At 44.3% G+C, this 24680-nt stretch overlaps 1 protein-coding gene across 4 annotated transcripts in view; it reads left to right on the top strand.

The window, feature by feature from the left end:
- Nucleotides 1–5137: 5137 nt before the first annotated feature.
- Nucleotides 5138–24680, top strand: part of spag17 (sperm associated antigen 17) — a 319678-nt gene continuing 300135 nt past the window's right edge. For all 4 annotated transcript variants that reach the window (XM_073045385.1, XM_073045386.1, XM_073045384.1 and 1 more), the window contains exons 1-3: nt 5138–5343; nt 10420–10563; nt 24130–24287. In XM_073045385.1, coding sequence (XP_072901486.1) covers nt 24189–24287 — 99 coding nt within the window. In that variant the 5' untranslated portion in view covers nt 5138–5343; nt 10420–10563; nt 24130–24188. The remainder of the gene's footprint in view (nt 5344–10419; nt 10564–24129; nt 24288–24680) is intronic.

Genomic DNA, 24680 nt, shown 5'->3' with positions numbered 1-24680 from the left:
AACGAGCCTGGTAAATGTCACAAGCGGAGGGAGTGATCCTCTTGGCAGTTTTTACTATCCTCCGTCGGGTCTTGTGGTCCGATGACTTGCAGCTTCCGTACTACACAATGATGCAGCCAGAAAGGGCGTCTGGCAGAAAGTTGTTAGAATGGGGGTGGGGAGGCTTGCACACCTCAGTCTCGGCAAAAAGCGTAGAAGCTGCTGTGCCTGCTTGACTGGCGAGGAGGTGTTGTGGGTCCAGGTAGATTGTCCATTATGTGGACAAGGAACCTCTCTCTCTCCATGGCAGAGCCAATCACGTGCAATGGAGAGCGGTGGACCTGCACCTTCCTGAAGTCCACAAACCTCTCTTTTGCCTTGTCCACACTGACACTCAAGTTGTTGTTCTCACACCGTTAACAAGCCTCTCCGCCTCCTCTCAGCAAGCCGACTCCTCACTGTTGCTGATGAGGCCAACCACTGCTTGAGCTGGGTCTGGCAGTGCAGTCACGAGCACACGACCCTGGGGAGCAGCTGGAGCTCAGTGTGATGGAGCTTGAGATGTTGCTGCAAGTGATCATTGCACACCATTCCAAAACCCAGATCACATTCCCCCCCATTGTATTTGTTGATGCAAGCGTAGTTATGTTGCTCTTCCCGATCCCTCAGGCCTACAACAGTACTGTGCAGAAGTTTTAGACTCATATATATAACGAGGGTGCCCACGAGTTTTGTATTTGCCAATGGGAGCGGAGAGTGAACTGGCAAATCTGGCATGAGCAAAGATGTTGGGAATGGTGAGGGTGGAGGGGTGGGGACAGGTGACAGAGCCGGGGCGGGGTTGGGGGGTGGTGCAGGTGCGGACACACCCAGCTCTGAGACACCAGGCAAAGTCATTCGTGTATTGAACGTTACACAATGTCTCTGTGGTGCTTTCCACTCCCTCCTCTCTCTCTTCCCCTTTCCCCAACCATGATTCCCCGCTCCCTGCCCCTTTCCCGCTCTCAGTCCACAATAGAGACCCACATCAGAATCAGGTTTATCATTACTCGCATGTCATGAAATCTGTTGGGTTTTGCTCCGCGGCAGCAGCACGGTGCAATACATAAAATGACTACACTACAATGCAGAAATCTTAAGGCCCCCTAGCTATATATATGTGCCTCGGACTTTTGAACAGTACTGTATTTTTTCCAGCTGCCGGTCTCTGTATAGTCCTCCACTTCCCTCTATTCACCCAGATTACCTCTGCTCCTGGCAGGCCTTTATCACTGACCGTCTCAAAGTTGGAGCTAGCCACTTTGTACCCACGGCCCTGAGTAATGAACTGTCCAAACATGTCACTGACACTCACAGGAGGATAGGCAAGCAATTTAATATGAGTAATTCTGATGAGAACCAGTAAATATTATGGCGGAGAGCAGTCAGGAATGGATAATGGGACTAAAATCTCCAACCTTAGGCTGAATCATCCTTTGAGCGGGTGTGCAATGAAATGAGCTTAACCTCTCAGAGCGTCTCTCGTTCGGGCAGGACACAGGGCACTTTTGGAATCTCTGCCTGTGAATGTTCGCTTGCAGAATATATTCTAATCTGAGATCACAAACTTTGAAGCACCAAAGAAATTGTAGATAGGTAGAGATATCAGGCAGTCAAGTGGACAAGACCAAGACACAAATCAGCAAAGTCTTCTTGAATAGCACAGCAGGGATTGAAGGGCATTATGGCTTGCTTCTGCTTCTGTTAATGGTATTTCTGGCCTGAGCAGGTATGAAGGGCCAACTGCTTTGCAGGTGAACGCCCAAGTCTGGATGGCAGAATTTCAGGCATAATATTATATTGTTACGTACCCCGTAACTGTGTCACTTACCAGCAAAGATAGAGAGGTCCGTTGAAGTCTGATGGTACTATTTTTAACAGTATTTATTGGTAAAAATACACAAAAATAATATCAATGCAAACATACAGATAATATACGTTATCAATACTAAAAGTGCGGGTATAATAATAATCAATAAGAAATAAGCTCTATCGTTGTCTAGGGGATAAAGTATTGTCTGATGGAAAGATAAAAGTCATTCAGTTCATTTAGTTCATACAGGCTTCAGCCTTTGGTTGGAGAAAGACAGATTTTTAGAACTTGCCAGCTTTTCCTTTTTATGATGTCGATCCTTCGAAATTTCGTTGGTGGTGATCTCTTCTTTAGCTAAGCCGTCTTCCGTGGTAAGGCCCCAATCCCGGCGACGGGAAAGGACACACGTGGGCCCTCCACCGGCTGTCGCTATTAAACACTGTCACGGGATTTCTAGCGTTTCTCCTGGTGCGTCTGAAGGGGTTGTTCCCCAGACCCTCTTTTATCCTTACTCACAGGGTCTCAGATGTCAATCAGGTTGGGATGATGCCATCCCTCACCCAGCTCACTCTGGTCATTCCCTGAGGGCTTCAATGAATAGTACAGTACTCAATACACAATTCTGTCTCCAAGAGACAATGGCCGTTATCCGTGGCTTTGTATCGCGGAGGCCAGGACACATTCCAAACGTCTCTCTCTCATTTCCTGGGTCCCAGACCCACATTAATAGCGATCTTGCGATTCTCAAAAAGGAGGGGGCTACTTTGTACCCTTCAGCCCCTCAGAGTAGTGGCACTTTCGTAACAATATAACACCTTCTTCTTGATGTCTGCATCAGGTAGTAAAACCAGCTCAAACTTCATCGCTCAAGAAAGAACTAAAATTGCAATTGATGGCTGATAACATCATCAAATATTAAACTGCCTACTTTAAGAGTGATGCGGCCAGCTTCAAGGCAGTTGCTTTACCACCCTGTGAAAAGTACAGGTTAAAACTGGTCCATCCCATCCAACACCTCAAACCCCTGGCCATTTTCTACTGGTGCTGCTCGAGGTAGCTAAAGTTAAAATCACCCAGATGCATATGAAAGCTTCTTCCTACCATGGGCACACTAAATATATCTATGTACTCAGCAGGAGTAACAGGTAATTTAGCTTTTACTGTTTCATCATTATATGGTCAAAATTTTTATTTCAATCAGATATTTCACTACTCCTCTGGAATCCTGTTTGTGACTCGCTATCCTTAGTGAGTAAAACTACTGATTTAATGTCAATTAGAATCGGTTTTTTGGAAGTTTAATATTGTCAGTACATGGTAATTACAGGTCTTATAAACCTCTATAGGACATCAGAGAAAGTGATTCTCCTTTATTTGGCTTGGATTTAAAACCAGGTGAGACGATTACCGGGGTGTAATTGGGCAGCATGGGCTGGTAGGCCAGAAGGGCCTGTCGTTGTGCTGTATCTCTAAATAACAGCATAGCAAATCGTTCTCCGAAGGTAGAGGTACCGCTGATTTAAGACGAGCGTCAAACCACTATGTCGTGCTTATTGTCGCGCGCACGTACGGTGAGGTACAAGTACAAAGATAAACTTGCTTTCAGCGGCATCACCAGGCATTTTCCTACAGACAACAAGCAGAATGTAAATTTGCCCATGAATTATACAAGAAAGTGTGGAGAAAGAGAAACAAAAGGGTGCAAAAAACAAGGCCTTAGTGCAAAAAAAGGCAATCAGGTACAAGTGCGTGCTGGTGTAAGAGATGGTCTGTAGTGTTACGTTGCTGAACTAGGGTCAGGGTTGTGCAGCTCTGTTCAAAAACTTTAATGGTGTAGGGAAATGGTCGTCCTTAAACCTGGTAGTGGCGACAAGGAGAGGGCATGTCCTGGATGGTGAGGTTATTTGATGATAGGTGCAGTGCCTCCTGTCCAAATTGAGGAGAGTGTTACTCATGGTGGATTGGACTGTATCCATTATTTTCTTGCATTCCTGGCAGTTATAGAAAGGATACAAGTATGAAAAAGATACGTCTGGGAGGCGGTCAACTCATAGCTCCAGTTTTTCAGTATAAACAAAATATCAGATTTTAAAATGTATTACTGTACATTGTTGCATCTGGTCTGTGCTGAACTTGAGAGAAAATGTAACACTCCTTGGCATTAGCGGAAAGAGGAGCTTGGCACTTAGGATATAAACATTGGGATCCTATGCCCATATTTATGCCTTGATTCCAAAATGCATTTCCCATCCACTTGGCATCGGGGTTCCTGAATCCATGCAAGTCGACTGCCTCTCATACTTCCTTTGGCTACATTTCCCCTGTCCTGCTTCCAGTAAGGATTCCATTGTCTTTATCCATTGTGTCAAATTGGATAATGCCACCTTCCATCACACATAAGTATTTTTTTCTTTAACTGAGGATTCTATCATACCCCTTTGCCTCCATCACCACAGATGATAATGTGTACAATTATTTCAGTACCTTGGCCCAGACTTCTTGCTTTTCTCTGTTCTAGAACCAAGTGTGGCACGTTTCTCTTGCCCTCACAATCCACCTCCACCAGCTTCAATGTTAAATAGACAGCCCGTGATTTCCATCATAATACAGTACTATCTCGAATTGTTTTTAATTCACTATTTACTATAGTGCATTCTCTCCTGAAGGTGGCAGACTGTTCACCGGGCAGCTTGAAGCAGATTTCAGCGACTCCTGCCTGCATTCCTTTGATAAATTTCCCTGGGCAATTGGTTCCCAGTCTCTTTAATTCTCTGCACTGTTCCTATTCGTGACCTCTCTGCTTTCGTTCCTTCAAATCATTCAGCTAAAGCTCCGTACGTTTTTTAATTAGGTAAAATGCAGCCATATGCAAGCTTAGATAATTCTGCATTCAGCTCCGTGGATGCTACAGACGTTGAGTATCTCCAGCATTATTAGAGTTTTACGCAATGACTGCCTTCCTCCTATGTCTTCTGCTCAGACGCAGAAGAAAACATTTTTTGTGGTTTGTTTGCAAATGTTGTTTAGAACAATCCGTAACACACATGGGTCCGAAACATCAACGGTTAATTCCTTCTCACAGATTCTGCGTGACTGCAGAGCGCCTTCAGCATTTTGTATATGCTCTCACACATGGGTAATCTCAGAGGACATGTGCAAACATATACTCAGAACATAATTTAATTGCTCGTATAATTTGGAAACGTGCAGAGGAAGGGCAAGCAATTCTGAGCAAAGTATCTGGGATGTTCTCCACATGGCACAAGGGCACATTCACTGTGGAAAGCACGGATCGGCAGGGGTCGAGGCCCGGCAGGTGGCGCACGCAGCGGGAGGACTGCACTCGTTTACCTCGCAGTGCATCTTGGCGCTGCATGTCGTCTTGTTGACTCTCGGATGCGAGGTTGCCGGGGTAACCGACACAACTAAACTGGGAGTGAGGTGAGAGAAGTTCGAGTTCCGATATCGGAGTCAGGCTGAGGGCGAAGGGAGCAGAAACGGTGCTCAGGCAGGTGGGTCGCCGCCGGCGTGTTACCACCACCGGCTGCCGATGTCGCCCCCGCCTCTCCGCTTCTTACCACCGTTCCTCGGCCTGTGGCCCTGCGACTCCCAGCTCCCGATATTCCCTCTTCTTCGAGACCCTCCGTTCCCCCGAAAGTGTTCTGCCTTCGACCATTTTCTTCATCCCCGACCGCACCTTATACCCGCTTACCCATCCGTCCTCTTCTTTCCCCTAAACCAATCTCCCTCCGAATCCACCTCACTCTTCGTTAATCACCCCCGATGTCCCGTTCGCTTCCCCCCTCCCTCTTTGCCTTTGCCTCCTTTGATCAAGTACCTCTTTGTCGCACTGATTTGCAAAGTTCAGTTACCAAGTTACTCCAGATTCTAGGATCTGAAAAATAACCTGAGAACGGAAACCGTTTTAGATATGTTCTACATCAAACAGCATCTGCAGAGAGTGAGGCACTATTGAAGTTTCAAGCCAGTGACAATTTGAGGTTTCTATTATCTACAGATTTTGTTTTACAAAGTGCCATTTTGGGCTGCTCTGTCAGGGTAGCATATTGGTTAAAATTCAAAGTAAAATTTATTATTAGAGTACATAAATGTCACCATGTACAACCCTAAGATTCTTTTTCTGCAAGCATACTCAGCAAATCTATAGAACAGTAACTGGAAACATTAGGAACTATAAACTAAAACTGTGCAAATGCAGATATAAATAAATAGCAATAAAGCTTTTATTTCACTACATTATATTATTTTCATCATGATGTCCAGTCCCTGTACAGCTCTATCCTCAAACTCTCTGCTTCTTTCTGGATACCAGCCCCAACCAGTTTCCCTCCACCGCCGCTCTCCTCCGTCTGATGGAACTTGTCCTAACCCTTAATAATTTCTCCTTTGACTCCTCCCATTTCCTTCAAATAAAAGGTGTAGCCATGGGCACTCGGGTGGGTCCCAACTGTGCCAGCCTTTTTATTGGCTACGTGGAACAGTCTCTGCTTCAAGTCTACACTGGTATCACTCCTCAACTTTTCCTATGCTACATTGACGACGCATTGGTGTTGCTTCCTGCACCCATGCGGAGCTCATCAACTTCGTCCACTTTGTCTCCAACTTCCACTCTGTCCTCAAATTTACCTAGTCTGTTTTCGACATCTCCCTTTTTCAATCTCTCTGTCTCTATCTCTGGAGACAGCTTATCTATTGATGTCTATTATAAACCCACTGATTCTCACAGCTACCTGGACTATATCTCTTCCCACCCTGTTACTTGTAAAAAATGCCATCCCCTTCTCTCAATTCCTCCGTCTCTGCCACATCTGCTCTCAGGATGAGGTGTTTCATTCTAGAACTGAAGAGATGTTCTCCTTCAAAGACAGGGGCTTCCCTTCTTCCACCATCAACGCTGCCCTCAACTGCATCTCTTCCACTTCACGCACATCTACCCTCACCCCATCGTCCCACCACCCCACCAGGGATTGGGTTCCTCTTGTCCTCACCTACCACCCCACCAGCCTCTGCATCCAGCACACAATTCTCTGAAGCTTCTGCCATTTCTAATGGGATCGCACCACCAAGCAGATCTTTCCCTCCCCCCACTTTCTTCTTTCTGCAGGGATTGCTCCCCACCTGACTCGGTTATCCATTCGTCCTTCCCTACCGATCTCCCTCCTGGCACTTACCCTTGCAAGTGGAATAAGTGCCACACCTGCCCCTACACCACCTCTCTCACTACCATTCAGGACCCCAAACAGTCCTTCCAGGTGAGGTGACACTTCACCTGTTGTATCCGGTGCTCCTGGTGTGGCCTGTTGTGACCCGACGTAGACTGGGAGATGAGAATGTTTTGCCGAGCACCTACACTCCATCTGCCAGAAAAAGCGGGATCTTCCAATGGCCACTGATTTTATTTCCACTTCCCATTCCAGCAAGTCAGTCCATGGCCTCCTCCACTGTTTCGATGAGGCCACACTCAGGTTGGAGGGTCAACACCTTATACTCCATCTGGGTAGCCTCTAATGTGATGGTATGAATGTCAATTCCTTGAACTTCCATTAATGCCCACCCCCCCCCCTTCACCATTCCCCATTCCCCTCTCTCATCTTATCTCCTTATCTGCCTGTTGCCTTCCTCTGGTGCTGCTCCCCACTTTCTTTTTTCCATGGCCTTTTGTCCTCCTATCAGATTCCCCCTCCTCCAGCCCTGTATCTCTTTTACTAATCAACATCCCAGCTCTCTACTTCATCCCTCTCCTCACAACGGTTTCACCTGCCATCTTGAGGTTCTTCCTCTCCTCCCTCCACTTTCTTACTCTGACTCTTAATCATTTTTTCCACTGCTGGTGAAGGGTCTCGGCCTGAAACATCAACTGTTTACTCTTTTCCATAGATACTGCCTGGCCTGCTGAGTTCCTCCAGCATTTTGTGTGGATTGCTTAGATTTCCAGCACCTGCAGATTTTCTCTTGTTAGCAATAAAGCGTGGTTAGCATAATGCTTTACAGTACTAAGGACTAGGGATCAATCCCTGCTGCTGTCTGTAAGGAGTGTGTATGTTCTCACTGTGACTATATGGGTTGGTTAGTTGGTCATTGTAAATTGTCCAGTGACAAGGCTGGGTTTAAGTCGAGGGACTGCTGAGTGGCGTGGCTCAAAGGGCCTATTCCACATTCTATCTCAATAAATAAAAACATAAATGTTGCTGAGTAGTTTGAAAGGGTTCTGAACCCTGTCCTAGAGAGGGAGTACATTATTCTGTACACCCCTGGATTTAGAATCTGGGTAACTTTGCTGAATCAAGGAAAAAATGCTAGGAAAAGGGAACCGTGGCTGACAAAGCATGTGAGGCAACTCGTCAAGAGGGAAAAGGAAGCATATGTTAGATATAAGAAGCAGGAAGTAGGAGGGGCTTATGAAATATAGGGTAGCCAGGAAGGAGCTAAAGAAAGGACTTAGGATAGCTTGAAGGGGGCATGTGAAGGCCTTGGTATGTAGGATTAAGGAGAACCCCAAGGTGTTCTTTGCGTATGTGAAGGATAGGAGGATGACGCGAACGAAGGTGGGACCGCTAAAGGATAAAGAGGGCAACATGTGCCTGGTAGCGGAGCAGGTTGGGGAGGTCCTAAATTAATACTTTGCTTCAGTATTCACAAATGAAAAGGATCTTGATCAGGATGAGGTCGAAGTAGAGCGGGCCTGTGTGCTGGACAATGTGGAGATTAAGGAAGAAGTGCTGGATCTTCTTAAAAACATTAAGATTGATAAATCCCCAGGGCCAGATACGATACAGTCCAGGTTGTTGTGAGAATTGAGAGAAGAGATCGCAGGAGCATTGTCCATGATCTTTGAATCCTCTTTGGCTGCAGGGGAAGTGCCGGAAGACTGGAGAATGGCAAATGTAGTTCCCTTGTTTAAAAAAAGTAATAGGGAGAAACCTGGGAACTATAGACTGGTGAGTCTTACATCAGTGGTATGCAAACTACTGGAAAGGATTCTTAAGGATAGGATCTATGAGCATTTGGAGAAGTACAGCCTACTCATGGATAGTCAACATGGCTTTGTGAAGGGAAGATCGTGCCTCACGAGCCTGATTGAGTTTTTTGAAGGGGTAACAAAAGAAATTGATGGGGGTAGGGCAGGGGATGTGGTCTACATGGACTTTAGCAAAGCATTTGACAAGGTCCCTCATGAGAGACTCATCCAGAAAGTCATGAGGCATGGGATAAGTGGAACCTTGGCTGTTTGGATAAAAAATTGGCTTAAAGGAAGAAAGCAGAGGGTAGTTGTGGAAGGAAAGTATTCTGCCAGGAGGTTGGTGACTAGTGGAGTGCCACAGGGACCTGTCCTGGGACCCCTGCTATTTGTGATTTTTATCAGTGACCTGGATGTAGAGGAGGAAGGATGGGTGAGTAAGTTTGCGGATGGCACAAAGATTGGAGGAGTTATGGATGGAGCTGTAGGTGGTCGAAGGTTACAAGAGGATATAGACAGGTTGCAGAGTTGGGCAGAAAAATGGCAGATAGAGTTCAATCCGGACAAGTGTGAGGTGATGCATTTTGGAAGGACAAACCAGAAGACTGAGTACAGGATTAATGGACAGTTACTTAGGAGTGTGGATGAACAAAGGGACCTTGGGGTTCAAATCCATACATCCCTCAAGGTCGCTGCACAGGTTGATAGGGTAGTTAAGAAGGCCTATGGGATGCTAGGCTTCATTAATAGGGGGATTGAGTTCAAGAGTAGAGAGGTCATTTGCAACTCTGCAAATCTCTGGTGAGACCGCACTTAAGAGTATTGTGTTCAATTCTGGTCACCTCATTATAGGAAGGATGTGGAAGCTATGGAGAGGGTGCAGAGGAGATTTACCAGGATGTTGCCTGGATTGGAGAACAAACGAGGTTAGCAGAGCTGGGACTTTTCTCTTTGGAGCGTAGAAGAATGAGAGGGGACTTGATAGAGGTCTACAAGATTATGAGAGGCATAGATAGGGTGGATAGTCAGTACCTGTTTCCCAGGGCACCAATAGCAAACACCAGAGAGCATATGTACAAAATTAAGGGAGGGAAGTTTAGGGGAGACTTCAGGGGTAAGTTTTTTACACTGAGGGTTGTGAGTGCCTGGAATGACTTGCCAGGGATGGTGGTGGAGGCTAAAACATTAAGAGTATTTAAGAGTCTCTTGGACAGGCACATGGATGAAAGAAAAATGGAAGGTTATGGGGTAGTGTGGGTTTAGTACTTTTTTAAAGGATTATATGGGTCGGCACAACATGGAGGGCTGAAGGGCCTGTACTGTGCTGTAGTGTTCTATGGTTCTATAAGCATTTGATTCTCTTGTTCACAGAGCCTAGGTTGTTTAACTTCAAATATTGAGATGAAGGTTCTCCACCCAAAATGTCAACAATTTACCTCTTTTGTCTCCACAGATGCTGTTTGACTTGTTGAGTTCTTCTAATAGGTTTTATCTCTAGATTCCAGTATCCACAGTCTCTTGTGTCGCCATGTTTTCACTTTGGTTGTGTTTGATGCTACACAGTTTGAGAAAAATTTTGTCAAGTTAATGTTGTTGGTGTTTTGACTAGAATCGGTGGCAGCACGCTTTCTAATTATAGAACACTGGCCTGCAAAATGAAGGAACTCAGAGTGTTTGAAGACTAACAGAGGGATGAGAATGGGAGGCAATAAGACACGGAAGAGAGAAACAACATAAGGAACAGAACTCAGTGGTAAGAAATCGGTGCAAATTGAGCTTTGGAACTATTTTGGGAGAAATAGGCTGTTGAGGGAGAAAGAGCAGCAGAAGGAGGTGCTTATTTTACTGTGGTACAGGCAAATTGCAATCATAATGAAAGTGGCACAATACATCCATTAAGTTCACAGTATTTTATCCCCCACATCCTGATTTAGCTAAGGAGCTCAATACTTCCTTGGATTTGTGCATGAAGGTACAAATCAGGGAGCATGGACAACTAAATGCAAAATACTTAAGGTAGACTTAAGGAGCTAGGGCTTTACTCTTTGGAGAGAAAGAGGATGAGAGGAGAAATTATAGAGGTGTACAAGATATTAAGAGGAATAGATAGAGTGGATAGTCAGTGCCTCTCCCCCAGGGCACCACTGCTCAGTACAAGAGGACATGGCTTTAAGGTAAGGGGAGGGAAGTTCAAGAGGGATATTAGAGGAATGTTTTTTACTCAGAGAGTGGTTGGTGCGTGGAATGCACTGCCTGAGTCAGTGGTGGAAGCAGATACACTAGTGAAGTTTAAGAGACTACTAGACAGGTATATGGAGGAATTTAAGGTGGGGGATTATATGGGAGGCAGGGTTTGAGGGTCAGCACAACATAGTGGGCCAAAGGGCCTGTAGTGTGCTGTACTATTCTATGTTCTATGTTAGACATTTGATCTACACAGCTGGCATATCCCTACTGTCATTCTTCTAATTATAACTTCCTGGCCAGTGAGTAATGTGTGCACACATTATACACACACACTGTACACACAGACGCACTGTATATACACACACACACACATGCTAAGAAACTCAATGAGTTACAAAAAATTATTGATATAGTGAGTATGAAGACAATTGCAGTTTTAGGCAACAGGACCAACATATCACTCCAACATTAAACATACTTACACAGCATAAATAGGTCTAGATTATCTGCTGTACTCGGACTCCGCTTGTCTTTTCTCATACAAATTGATCAGGCTGACCCTCTTCTCTATTAGGCTCGTCTATTCTTCCCTTCAATATACCACTTGATCCAATCTCTCCTGATAGTAGTGCATTCCATATTCTCGCCACTTTATGGATATCAAAATTTATTTTATGAATTTCTTGGTTACCATATTAATTTTACAGCCTCTTATTATGGTTGTCCCCAGAAGTGGAACCATTTTCTCTCTATCCAATCTATCAACCTTTTAAGAACTTTAATTATCTCTGTTAGGTCATGCTTTGGTCATCTTTTATCAAAAGAAAATTTTTGAACTTCAGTGAATTAACTAAAGATGTCAGTCTCAATTTAATGAGCTATAGGAGCAATGGAAAGAATTCTCCAGAAATCAAGCATTTCTTTATATCAGATAAATCATCTGTGAATTATTCATTATGCCTGTGCATCTATTGCAGCTGGTGTACAAGTACAGTGCCAAAATAATCAAAGGTCTTGCCCATTGTTTTGACTAATGAATTAATGGGGTTTGGAGTCTTGAAATCTAAAATAAAAATAACATTCCAGGGGAAGAGAATAAATATTTCTCTAACTTGTAATGATACAGCAAATGTAATTCTACCAGCATTGCAAAATATAACAGAATATCAGAATATACAAATCATAACAATTTTTAAAAATTATTCATTAGTGGGATGAGTAGGCAAATATCAGAATCAGGCTTATTAACGTTGACATGAGTTTCTTATTGTGCTTCAGGCTTTCTCCCATGTTCCAAAGATAAGCAGGTAGGGTTAGTGAGTTGTGGGCATGGTCTGTTGGTGCCAAAAGTGTAGCAACACTTGCAGGCTGCCTCGGCGCAACCCTCGAATGTTGATCATTGACACAGAGCAACTCATTTCACTGTATATTTCACTGTTGACAAATAAAGCTAATCTTTATCTTTAAAATTTGTTACTTTGCGGCAGCAGTACAGTGAAACAGATTTTAAAAAATGACAATGTTACAAAAAGAAATAGAAATATAGAAGACCTACAGCACAATACAGGGCCTTCGGCCCACAAAGCTATGCCAAACATGTCCTTAACTTAGAACTACCTAGGCTTACCCATAGGTAAGCCTATGAAACATATTCTATGTTTCTAAGCTCTATGTACCCATCCAGGAGTCTCTTAAAAGACCCTATCGTAACCGCCTCCACCACTGTCGCTGGCAGCCCATTCCACGCACTCACCACTCTCTGCATAAAAAAACTTACTCCTGACATCTCCTCTGTACCTACTTCCAAGCACCTTAAAATTATGCCCTCACATACTAGCCATTTCAGCCCTGGGGCAAAACCTCTGGCTATCCACACGATCAATGCCTCATCATCTTGTACACCTCTGTCAGGTTACCTCTCATCCTCCGTTGCTCCAAGGAGAAAAGGCCGAGTTCACTCAACATATTCTCATAAGGCATGCTCCCCAATCCAGGCAACATCTTTATTAATCTCCTCTCCACCTTTTCTATGGCATCCACATCTTTCCTGTAGTGAGGCGACCAGAAATATAAAAAAGTAGTGCAGAAAGAGAGCAAAATAATGAGGTACTGTTGGTATGTCACCATACTGGATTGAGATTGGTGGAGGCAAGTTCAAATCCCTTTGTGGCTGCTGGGAAATTTAAATAGAATAAATATATTCTGAAATTAAGAAGCATCTATCAATATTGGCATTAAAAACCCAGAAGCAAAATATTAAGATCTTCTGACAGAAAAGCGATAAATGTTGGATAAGGTTAATTTAACCCAATTATGTCACTGCTGATCATTTAGAGAATTAAATCTCACCCTTGCCCAGACCAACCTGAGACATTAGATAGCCTTGCAAGCCACTTAGTGCAAGAGTAATTAGGAATTGGAAATGAATTGTGATCTTGCGTAATATACATATCCAATGAATGAATAAAGAAAATGCAATCATGTCTTTTTGAGGAATTCTAGAGTTTTTCCTGCACTATTCCCACACATTATTGCACTATTCCCACACATTATTGCACTTAGTAGTGCAAAGGTTGGAGAGGGTAATGGTGCTGTCTGTCTTTGATAGCCTCTACTAATCCACCTATCTGTCAGTACTGATCCCAAGCTTCAAATGTGTGTCTTTATGTTTCCTTGGGATGAAATCACAGTATTTAAAACATTTGTTATTTGCACCATAACAATCATGACTATTAGGATTGTTGATACATTACAGGTGTATGGAGTTTACAAGATGGCAGAGGGGAATTTAAATTTAAAATATCCACTCTGACTTGTATCTTCAGCTGTTCAGCAGGGTAGGTGATTTAAAAATTTTTGAATTATTTTGGTTTTCTTTCTTGGTTGGCCAGAGCTTGCTGCAACAGGCACAACTGTTTCCACACGGTCTGCCCTCTCCTTCAGAAATTCAAGTGCAGCAGTTGCATGTCACCAGGAGTCACACATGATCACGTTGGACGTAAAATTTATTTTCTCTCACTGAGTTGAAATCGAATAAATCATCATAATATAGCAACACCACATGAATTCCAGAAGGCCCATCACTATTTAAATTGGTGGCAATAAATGCGGTACTACTTCAGGATAAAACTTCAGGATAGAATGGTAAAGAGTGCAATCACATAAGCTACTACGATTCACAGCATTAGCTTAATCTTTTGCTTCCAGGCCAGAAGATATGAGAACTATTAAGCAATGAAGTGAGTAGTACCTCAGGCATGTTGATTTTAAGTTGAAGAACAACTTTTCACTTCTGTTAAGGCTGTGCCTCGGGAAACTATGCTGCATTGTGGACTCATATTGGAGCTGAAGTTCCAGTGCTGTGCAATCTGTCTACGCAGCCCATGCAGCTGTTTTCAGTGATCATAGTATTCCTCTATTAAGTGTCTTGTCATTATTAGTACACTATCCCTTTATATTTGATCTCCTAAAGTGCAACACCTCATACACGGCCAGATTATACTCCATCTGTCATTACTCTGCCATACCTGCAAGGAGTTTGTACATTCTCCCTGTGACTGTGCTCCAGTTTCCTCCCACATTCCAAAGACATACAGGTTAGGGTTAATAAGTTGTGGGCATGCTATGTTGGTGCAGGAAGTGTGGTGACACTTGTGGACTGCCCCTGCACATCACAAACAATGACACAGATAATGCATTTCACTGCATGTTTTGATGTACATGTGACAAACAAAGCTAATCTTTATAAATCTCTATCTTTGTATTCTTTGGCAATCTTCAACCCTAGCTACAATGCCACCAATCGGTCTACAAGCCTACAATCCACCCATTGACGTATCCATTGAAATTATTTATACAGATTATAAACAGCAGGGTTCCCAGTATAAATCCCTTTGGAACACCACTAGTTACAGACTTCAAGCCAGGGAGATGTTGTTGTGGAGAACGGGTGAATCCAAGCGCAGGACACTGGCATGGAGGTAGAGTTGGGATGCAGATGAGGGCGAAGGCGTGAGCGTGGCTGGAGCTGAACGGCAAACAGGAGGATGAACGGAAAGGCAGGCAGCAGGCAATGCTTCTCTTGACACGGAGAGACAGAGTTAACACAGGAAAACAAGGCTGAAACAAAACTTAGAATACACAATTGTAAGTGGCCAGGAAGGTGAACTACCACATTGGCTGAAACAACGATCTGGTGATGAGTGGAAGCAAAGCCGGGGGACTTATGCTGCAGATTGGATGAGAATCAGGTGTGTGGCAATCAGAAAGCCCGGGAGAACACGGGAAAAAGGGAATTAGGAGAACATGAGGAATAAACGGTCGGGACTGTGACAGTACCCCCTCCTCAACAGGAGCCTCCAGGCGAACCACCAGGGTTGTCCGAATTGTCGCCATGGAAGTCTCGAATGAGGAAATGGTCTAAGATGAAGGAGCGGGAGATCCAAGTGTGTTCCTGCCTCGGCAGCGCACATCCAGTATTCGCCAGACGGTGTAAGCCGGGTGGTTGTCGATGACCCGGGCGGGTGGAGGGGGTTCGGCAGGAGGGCACAAAGGGCTGACAGACACAGGTTTTAGTTGGGAGCCGTAGAACGTGGGATGAATGCACATGGATCTTGGTAGTTTGACTTTGACCACCAGGGGTTTGATGATGCTCTCTATTTCGAATGGTCCGATGTAATGAGGGGTGAGTTTCTTGGATTAGGTTTTGAGGAGGATGTCTCTTGAAGAGAGCCAAATCTTCTGACCAGGCAGATAGTTGGGAGATGGAATCCGATGGATCGGCGATACTCCGGTTACGGTCAGCGGAGCGGAGCAGGGCCAAGCGAGCATTCTTCCAGACTTTGCGGCATCTGCAGAGATGGGCCTGAACTGAAGGCACGGCGATGTCGTCTCCATGGGCAGGAAACAGAGGGGTTTGGTAGCCTAGGGAACATTCGAAAGGGGACATACTGGTGGCGGCACTGTTCAGGGAGTTGTGGGCATACTCAATCCAGGTGAGATGTGTGCTCCAGGACAATGGGTTACTGGCGGAAATGCAGCGCGGTGCTGCTCGCAGGTCCTGATTGGCTCACTCAGTCTGACCGTTAGTCTGTGGATGGAAACCGGAACACAGACTCACTGAAACTTCGAGGGCTTGACAAAAGGATTTCCAGACTTGGGAGATGAATTGGGGGTCCTGGTCAGAAATGATGTCGGAGGGGATTCCATGCAGGCGGAAGACGTGTTGGATGTCAGCAATTTCACGGGCTGTAGGGAGTTTGGGAAGGGCTATGAAGTGCACGGCTTTGGAAAAATGGTCCACAACAGTGAGAATAGCTGTGTTACCATGTGAAGGTGGGAGACCAGTGATGAAATCGAGAGCCATGTGGGACCAAGGGTGGGCAGGGATAGATAGGGGACGAAGCAGCCCAGCCTGTGGCCGGTGGGAGGCTTTTCTGTGGGTGCACACAGTACAGGCGGAGACGAAGGAGTGAGTGTCAGCATCAATGGAGGGCCACCAGAAATGTCGCTTCAAAAGGGATACGGTGCGACTGATTCCCAGATGGCAGACGAATCAGGATGTATGCCCCACTGAAGAACCTGAGACTGGACAGATTCAGGCACAAAGAGACGATTGGAGGGGCCATTGCCTGGGTCAGGTTGAGTCCGTTGGGCCTCTCTAACTACACCCTTGATTTCCCAGGCGAGGGCAGCCACGACACAAGATGGTGAAAGGATGGTATCTGGATTAGAAGGGCCCTCTTCGGGGACGTACTGGTGAGAGAGAGCATCAGGCTTCATGTTCCTGAAACCAGGACGGCAGGTGAGGGTGAAGTTGAAGCGGCCAAAGAACAGTGCCCAATGGGCTTGGTGGGAGTTAAGGCGTTCAGCTGTCTGAATGTATGCCAGGTTCTTACGTCCATCCAATCAATGAATGGGTGTTCTGCTCCCTCTAGCCAGTGCCTCCACTTCTCCAAGGTGAGTTTGACGGCCAGCAACTCACGGTTCCCAACGTTGTAGTTATGTTCAGCAGGGGAAAGATGGCGAGAGAAGAAGGCGCAGGGATGGAGCTTTTGGTTCGGGACGGAGTGTTGAGGGAGGACCGTGTCCACCCCAGTGTCGGAGGCATCCACCTCCACTATGAACTGGCGAGATGGGTCAGGCCAGACCAGGATAGGAGAGGAAGTGAAACACCTCTTAAACTCTGAGAAGGCTGAGGAGTCTGCTTCAGGAGTCCAGTGGAAGGGCGTCACAGGAGAGGTGAGCTGGGTAAGGGACGCTGCCACCCGGCTATAGTCCCTAATGAAGCGACGGTAGAAATTAGTGAATCCCAGAAATCGCTGGAGTTGTTTAAGCAACGTGGGTTTTGGCCACTCTGCCACCGCCCGGATCTTTTTGGGATCTGTCCTCACCTGCCCGCTCTCAATGATGCACCCCAGGAAACTGATGGAATTTGCACTTCTCAGCCTTAACAAATAGTTTGTTCTCCAAGAGTGTCTGAAGAACCTGGCAGACATGGAGGATGTGCTCCTCGAGGTTACGGGAGAAGATTAAGATATCATCCAGATAAAGGAAGACAGATCGGTTGATAAAGTCCCTAAGGATGTTGTTGACCAGAGCCTAGAACACCACGGGAGTGTTTGTCAAGCCAAAGGGCATCACCAAGTATTCAAAATGGCTGAGGGGGGCATTGAAGGCTGTCTTCCATTCATCTCCTTCCCGTATCCTGACCAGGTGATGGGCGTCCAGCAAGTCCAATTTGGTGAATACAGTGGCTCCGTGAAGGGGTTCGAACGCTGAGTTGATCGGGGGCAGGGGATACTTATTTTTTTATGGTAATGTTGTTCAGGTCACGGTAGTCGATGCATAGGCATAGCGAGCCATCTTTTTTCACCACAAAGAAGAAACCGGCACCTACGAGGGAAGATGAGGGTCGGCTGAGACCAGCCACAAGGGAATCATTTATGTACGTCTCCATAAGTTCTCTTTCTGGACGGGACAGGCTATACAGCTGACTGGTGGGTAATGAGGCTCCGGGGAGAAGGTCAATCGCGCAGTCGTAAGGGTGATGTGGAGGCAGAGGAAGGGCCTGTTGCTTGCCAAACACCTCTCCAAGATCCTGATATTCTACGGGAATGGTGGACAAGTTGGGGCTCAGAGGCGGATGAGGTAGCAGTGACCTCCACTAGAGGAAGGGCTGACTGCAGGCAAGAGGAATAGCAGAATGAACTCCAGCTGATTATCTTCCTGATGGACCAGTTGATGTAGGGATTATGACGGCTTAGCCATGGGTGGCCAAGAATTAAAGGGGTCCGAGGAGAGGAGATTGGATTGAACTGTATCTGTTCCCGATGGTTTCCAGAGAGAAGGAGAAGCAGGGGTTCCGTGCAGTGCGTGACACGGGCCAGGAGTCTACCGTCTAGCATAGTGGCGTCTGGGGTGGGTATTCAGAGGTTCACAAGAAATACTGGCTTGGAGGGCTAGGGTTTTATCCAGGAAATTTCCCTCTGCGCTGGAGACCACTAGCACTAGCAGAGGCAAGAACTGATGATTTTGATATAGGAGTGGCTTGAAGCTGCATCCAGGGTTGCGTGACGAAAGGGAAGGCTCTCCAGGGTCCCCACTGCTACTGGTGAGCCCCCCTCCCTTTTTGGCCGTAGGGGATGGGTGGCATGGAAGTGACCGGACAGGCCGCAATATAAACACTCACCTGTTCTCATTCTCCGGAGACATTCAGTGGGTGAAAGGTGGTTCCATCCCAGCTGCATGGGTTCCTGTCCTGGGGCAGTAGAAGCGGCAGGGCTGGGAGCAACTGGGGGTGCAGAAGGAGGAGAGGGGCTTGTTCTGGCGGGAGGCGGTAATGAGTGCTGAGAGGTGGCCAAAGGTGGCGGACGACCAGTTCTCTCTCCATGGTGTTCCCGGAGGTGATTATCCAACCTGGTGGCTAGGGAGTCTGTCGGTGTCATCTCTTGCCTCCAACTCGTCCTTCACCAGGTCACTGAGTCCAATCCAAAAAACTCCCTGGAGTAACTCATTGTTCCACCCTGAGTCGGCTGCTAACGTCCGGAACTCCACTGAATATTCAACAACACTGCGGGAGCCCTGACAGAGAAAGAGTGGACGCTTGACAGCGTCTTTACCTCGGATGGGGTGATCAAAGACGTTTCTCATCTCCACAATGAAACTAGCGAAAGAGGAGCAGATATCCAGTTGGTTGTCCCAAATTGCGGTGGCCCATGCTAATGCGTTCCCTCTTAGCAACCCCATGACATAAGCAACTTTGGACTTATCTGTGGAGTAGGTTGATGGCTGCTGCTCAAAACCAGGGAGCACTGAAGGAGGAAACCCCGGCACTTCCCCAGGTCTCCGGCATAGTATTCCGGCTCCAGTACGTGAGGCTCCCTAGGAGGTATGGGTGTTGGTAAAGCTCGGGGGTGGGGGGGGGGGGGGTTACCGCTACAGGCTGTCTGGGCTGGCTTCTGGGTGTGGGCTGAGTGATAGGAGTGGAGACTCTGTCCACCTGGTTCCCAATCTGTGTGATGTGTGCAGACAGGGAACCGAGGTTCTCCCTGTCCTCCTGGAGGAGTTGGTTGTGTTGTCCCAGTAGGGAACCCTGGCTGGCGAGGGCTTGTTGGATGGTGTTTGTGTCTGCTGGGTCCATGGAGGCCAGATCGTTCTGTTGCAGAGAATGGCTGAACCCCAACGCAGGGCACGGCATGGAGGTAGAGTTGGGATGCAGACGAGGGCGTGAGCGTGGCTGGAGCTGAACGGCAAAGAGGAGGATGAACGGAAAGGCAGGCGGCAGGCAATGCTTCTCTTGACACGGAGAGACAGAATTAACACAGGAAAACAACAACACTGAAACAAAATGTAGAATACACAATTGTAAGCGGCCAGGAAGGTGAACTGCCACACTGGCTGAAACAACGATCTGGCGATGAGTGGAAGCAAAGCCAGGGTATTTATGCTGCCAGTTGGATGAGAATCGGGTGCACTGCAATTTGAAAGCCCAGGAGAACACGGGGAAAAGGGAATTAGGAGAACATGAGGAATAAACTGTCGGGACTGTGACAGATGTGCAAATTACATTGATATCACGGTTGGCACAGATATGGGCTGAAGAATCTGTAATGCTCCATGTTCTAATAGGAAAATTGTTGAAATTATTAGCAAGCTTGCCAGTATGTGAGCAGAGAGAAATTGTTAATATTTCAGCCCATGGTCTTTCGAGAGATACCATTTAATCACTGAGCATTTCCAGCATTACTTGTTTACATTTTAAAGTTCAAGAGGAAGAGCTTACATTGCGACTTTACAAAACCCCATTCAACCTCACCTAGTACATAATGAGCAATTTTGGCTACCATGCTTATGAAATCATATTTTAGCCTGGGGTGGCAGAGAGATGTAATATTGAATTATTAGAATGATACCTGGACTCTGAGAGGTAAATTACACATAGAAGCAATATAAACCAGGAATATATTTTGTGGAATTAAAGTTGACATACAGTACTATGTAAAAGTCTTAGGCACGTATATATAGCTAGGATGTCTCATACTTTTCCACAATACTGTAGAAGTGATTTTATTAAAGTCTTGATGGCATTAAAGAAATCTGAGTGTCTCTATATGCACTGGCTGTGGAGTCTAGAATTTATAACCTAAAAATTAAGCCTAGGCCTTTTAATATGAGGAAAACATTAATGAGGAAACATTTACCATGAAGTGATAGAAGTTGGAATTTCATGTAATTTATGCCAGATGTTAAATTTAAATGAATTTTATAGAATTGCATTATTAATAAAGGAGTCAAGCAGGTAAGTGGTTTTGTGTAATCAAAAACCTGCAGGTGCTGGAAATACTCAGAGAGAAACAGAGTTCATGTTTAGGGTCTTTTTAGAAGAATGAGCATCCCCTTTTAAAAAAAATGATTTTAGGCCACAGATAAGTTACGATTTCACTAATTGGCAGAACACCTAACTACCTTTTTTCAAGATATTGACATAAAATATTAAAAATCACCAATTAACTGCAGAAATCTAGATAGTTACTTCATTATTGTAACGCCTGGGACTCTGGATCAAATCTCTAACTTTATTAAAATAATCTGATAGTGCTGTCATTACGTATTTAGAACTCCAAATGCAATATAGTTTAATAATGAGGCCAGGTTCCATTAATATGACTTCTAATTTTTTATTAAATTTGCCAGTGCAGTTGAGGCTAAAAAGAAACAAGAGGAGCAATTGAAATTCAATCCTGAAAGTAAGCTATTGCTTTTAAGAAAAAATAAGGTGACTGAATACATGACAAATGGTAGAATGCTGCTCACTGGATTTTTTGTTGTTGTTTCTTGCACCATTTTCTGTAAACTTTAGAGACTTGTGTGTGGAAATACCAGGAGATCAGCATTTTCTGAGATAGCCAAACCACCCGGTCTGGCACTGTGACAGAACAGGTTGGCAGTGCTAATTCTTCCACTAGCCTTGCCCCTTTGCCAGGTTAGTCACTTCTCCTTGTTCTGTCCTGGTCTAGTTTTCCCAGTAGTTCACACACTTTACCCTCCTGTTCTGCAGTATGTTGGAGTTCACCATTTACACATTCCAAATGTAAAGCAATCATTAGCATCTAAACAATTGCTTCAGTTAACATGCTCTACTGGTTTATAACTCATAAAAATAAAGATTCTAGACACAGGCATTCCAAACGGTTTCATTGATTTTCATGCACACCATTACATTGGTTTGTAAACAGCAGAACGGCCCCAAAAGGCCTGAGGGACAGTTTGGGGTGTTCTAAAATAAATGCCTAGGTTAGTGGGGGCAGGTGTCCTACACCTTATGGAGGCAACACCGCTGGTGGGGAGGCATTATTCTTTTATATTCATCTGAACATGTGGGCACTGATCTATGGGTTTAACTAAGGCACTTGTTGTGGAATAAAACTTTAGGATGTTGGAATCCCTGTTTAAAATGTTCTAATTCTGCATCTGAAATAATTATTACAGCCTGATCATGTGATTACACCCCCCCCCCCCGACCAACAGAAGAATTTCCAGTTCTTTCTAGGCCAAGAGGAGGCAGATTTAAGTTCTCAGTCTGGCTTTGCTAGAGATGTGTGGAGGTTGGATTTGGTAAATAGTTATACTGGAAAGTTAAAGACAAAGTGTGTTGTGGAAAAAGCCTTGGTATATTTGTAAATTTTTGTATATGTTTGTTTTCATTTGTCTATTAGTAAATACTTTATCTTTACAACCTTTGGACAGCTTTTGCATTTTTTTCACTTGGCACTAGATAAAACCCCTTGCACTAATGTGCTGATGCGGCATATCAATTGTTTTTTTTCAATGGGTGACCTTCTTCGGGCACGCTTACCCGCACTTGATAGAGAGGTGTGACAGGCACCAACAATTATTCCAAGGTCAAAGTCATTTAGTTCACATTTCTTCCCCATTCTAATATTTGGTCTGAACAGCAACTGAACCTCTTGACCATGTCTAGCAGATTGAGTTGCTGCTTCAATTGTCTTGTTAAATATTTGCATTAACAAGCGGGTGTACCTAATAAAGTGGCCACTGAGTGTAAATTGACATGGATCCGTAAAATTACTTACCTACAAACGTGTGTTATCTACAAATTTAGCAACCATATAAGTCCTTTCCTTTAAGCTACTTATATTAATTGTAGAATTTGAGGCTTTGGCACCACCATCCTGTTCCACACTACTTATTATATCTTATCAACAAGATAGGGCATGTGTGTACCTCCACAATTTGTTATTCGGGAGCAGATTTTCTTTCCTCCTCCTAAACATCTTCCAAAGACATTGTGTCCTAGAGCATTAGGCACTTTTCTCCAGTAGCCTTTCATTTGGTACCTTATCAAAAATCTTAGGGACTTTTAAAAATAGCATTACCCTCTAAATATAGCATATGTTCCTTCTTCAAAAACCACTAATAAATTGGTCATTATGCTTTCATAAAACCATTATGAAATATATTGAATTTTTTAGTTCCCTGATAAAATGTCATTAACAATATTTTTGTTAAGCAAACTTGTCTGAAGTTTCTTGATTTCCATGTCATTCATCGTTTTGAATATAGGAGTTGTATTCAATATTTTCCAGTTTAATGCAATATTCCTCAAATCTAGGGAATTTTAGAAAATTAAAGCTAAAGCTTCAACTATCTCACTGGCCACTTTTGAGATACTAAGATGATACTACGATATGGACTTTACATGTTATCACTTCTGTGTTCATTGTATTTTTCTTCCTTTCTCTTCCGTGCTTCCAGTTTCCAATTTACAACAGCTTCTGTAATGTTGCCTTAAGCCAGTACAATGAGTTGTAAAAATAAATATCATTTAATTCACGTGTTATTTCCTCATATTCTCAGACTACCTTTGAAGGACCACTGTTGCTTCGTTAATTCTTTTTAAAATACCAGTGGAAACTCACACATCTGTTTTTAGATTTCTAGGTAGCTTTGTCTCATACTCTATTTCTTTCCTTATTGATCTTTTATTACTGATTAAAGCAGTCTGTAGGTTCTTACTGTTTAGTAAAAGAAAAATGAAAGGGCAGAATATTCACAAAAATGACTCAACTGTTGGAATGATTAAGAAATTATCTTCTATTTCAAATATTGTTATGCGTAGGAGAACAGTATTTGAATATTTATCTGGATATTTTTGTCATTTTGTCAACTTTCAAAATTCTGTCAAGACCAATATAAAATGTACTTGTACCATTCAATAAAATTACTGAATAAAACTTTACATTCTGATCGCCTTTTGCATTCTCAGAACAAGGGAAGTATTCTTATTCTGCTAAAAGACATAGCTGCTTGGATATGCTGATCTCTACAGTAATTGTTTCTAAAGCAAACATTTATTTTGATTCTGTTTCTAAGGTATCATGGTGCGGTGTTAGTCTTTGCAGAGAACTCTAGGGGTGTACAGCATCATCCAAATCACATACTTGATCACTTGGCTTTTGCTAATTGAGAGCCAGATGTGAGCAAGAGAAAAAATGTTTTTCCAATGGGCAATCTCAGGGATGCTACAATGTTGGGAAAAGCATTTTATAAAGAGGCATCATGACTGTATATTGCTAAATGTAGATTTTGTTATTCCTGTTTCATATTTCAGCAGATCCATATTACCAGAAAAGTAACTGAGTGAGCAAAACAAACCAGAAAAAACAAAAGATGCATCCAAAGAAAGAAAAGTCTCCTAAATCAGCAAAGAAACAACAGCTGGACTCCAAAGGATGGGATGTAGGACTGTTAGCAGCTCAGATTGAAGAGGTGAGTTTAAGATTAAACCTTTAATTTCATTAACTAATGAAAATTTTTTCCAAATGACACACTTTCAAAACAGTTTTTATTATGGGTATCACCACATTTTTGCAATATTGTCCTGAGTGATTTTACTTCCCTCCTTTAAACGTAAATGGGAAAAACAACATCTGTAATTTAAAAATCCTGGATTCCATGTGTCCAGCTGCCTTGCTGCAGGACCTTGTTGAAGCCCTTACTAAGGTCCAAATAGGCAACAACCACTGCCCTACCTTTATCTACCCTACCTTTATCTACCCTACCTTTATCTACCCTTTTGGTTACTTCTTCAAAAAACTCTTAAGATTGTCAAACACAACTTCCCACACACAAAGCCATGCTGTTGATTGTCTATCCAAATAT

Source organism: Hemitrygon akajei, chromosome 5, assembly GCF_048418815.1.
Source record: "Hemitrygon akajei chromosome 5, sHemAka1.3, whole genome shotgun sequence".
Classification (NCBI taxonomy): Eukaryota; Metazoa; Chordata; class Chondrichthyes; order Myliobatiformes; family Dasyatidae; genus Hemitrygon; species Hemitrygon akajei.
The sequence above is the reverse complement of the archived record's forward strand: the minus strand, read 5'-3'. Positions and strand labels throughout refer to the sequence as shown.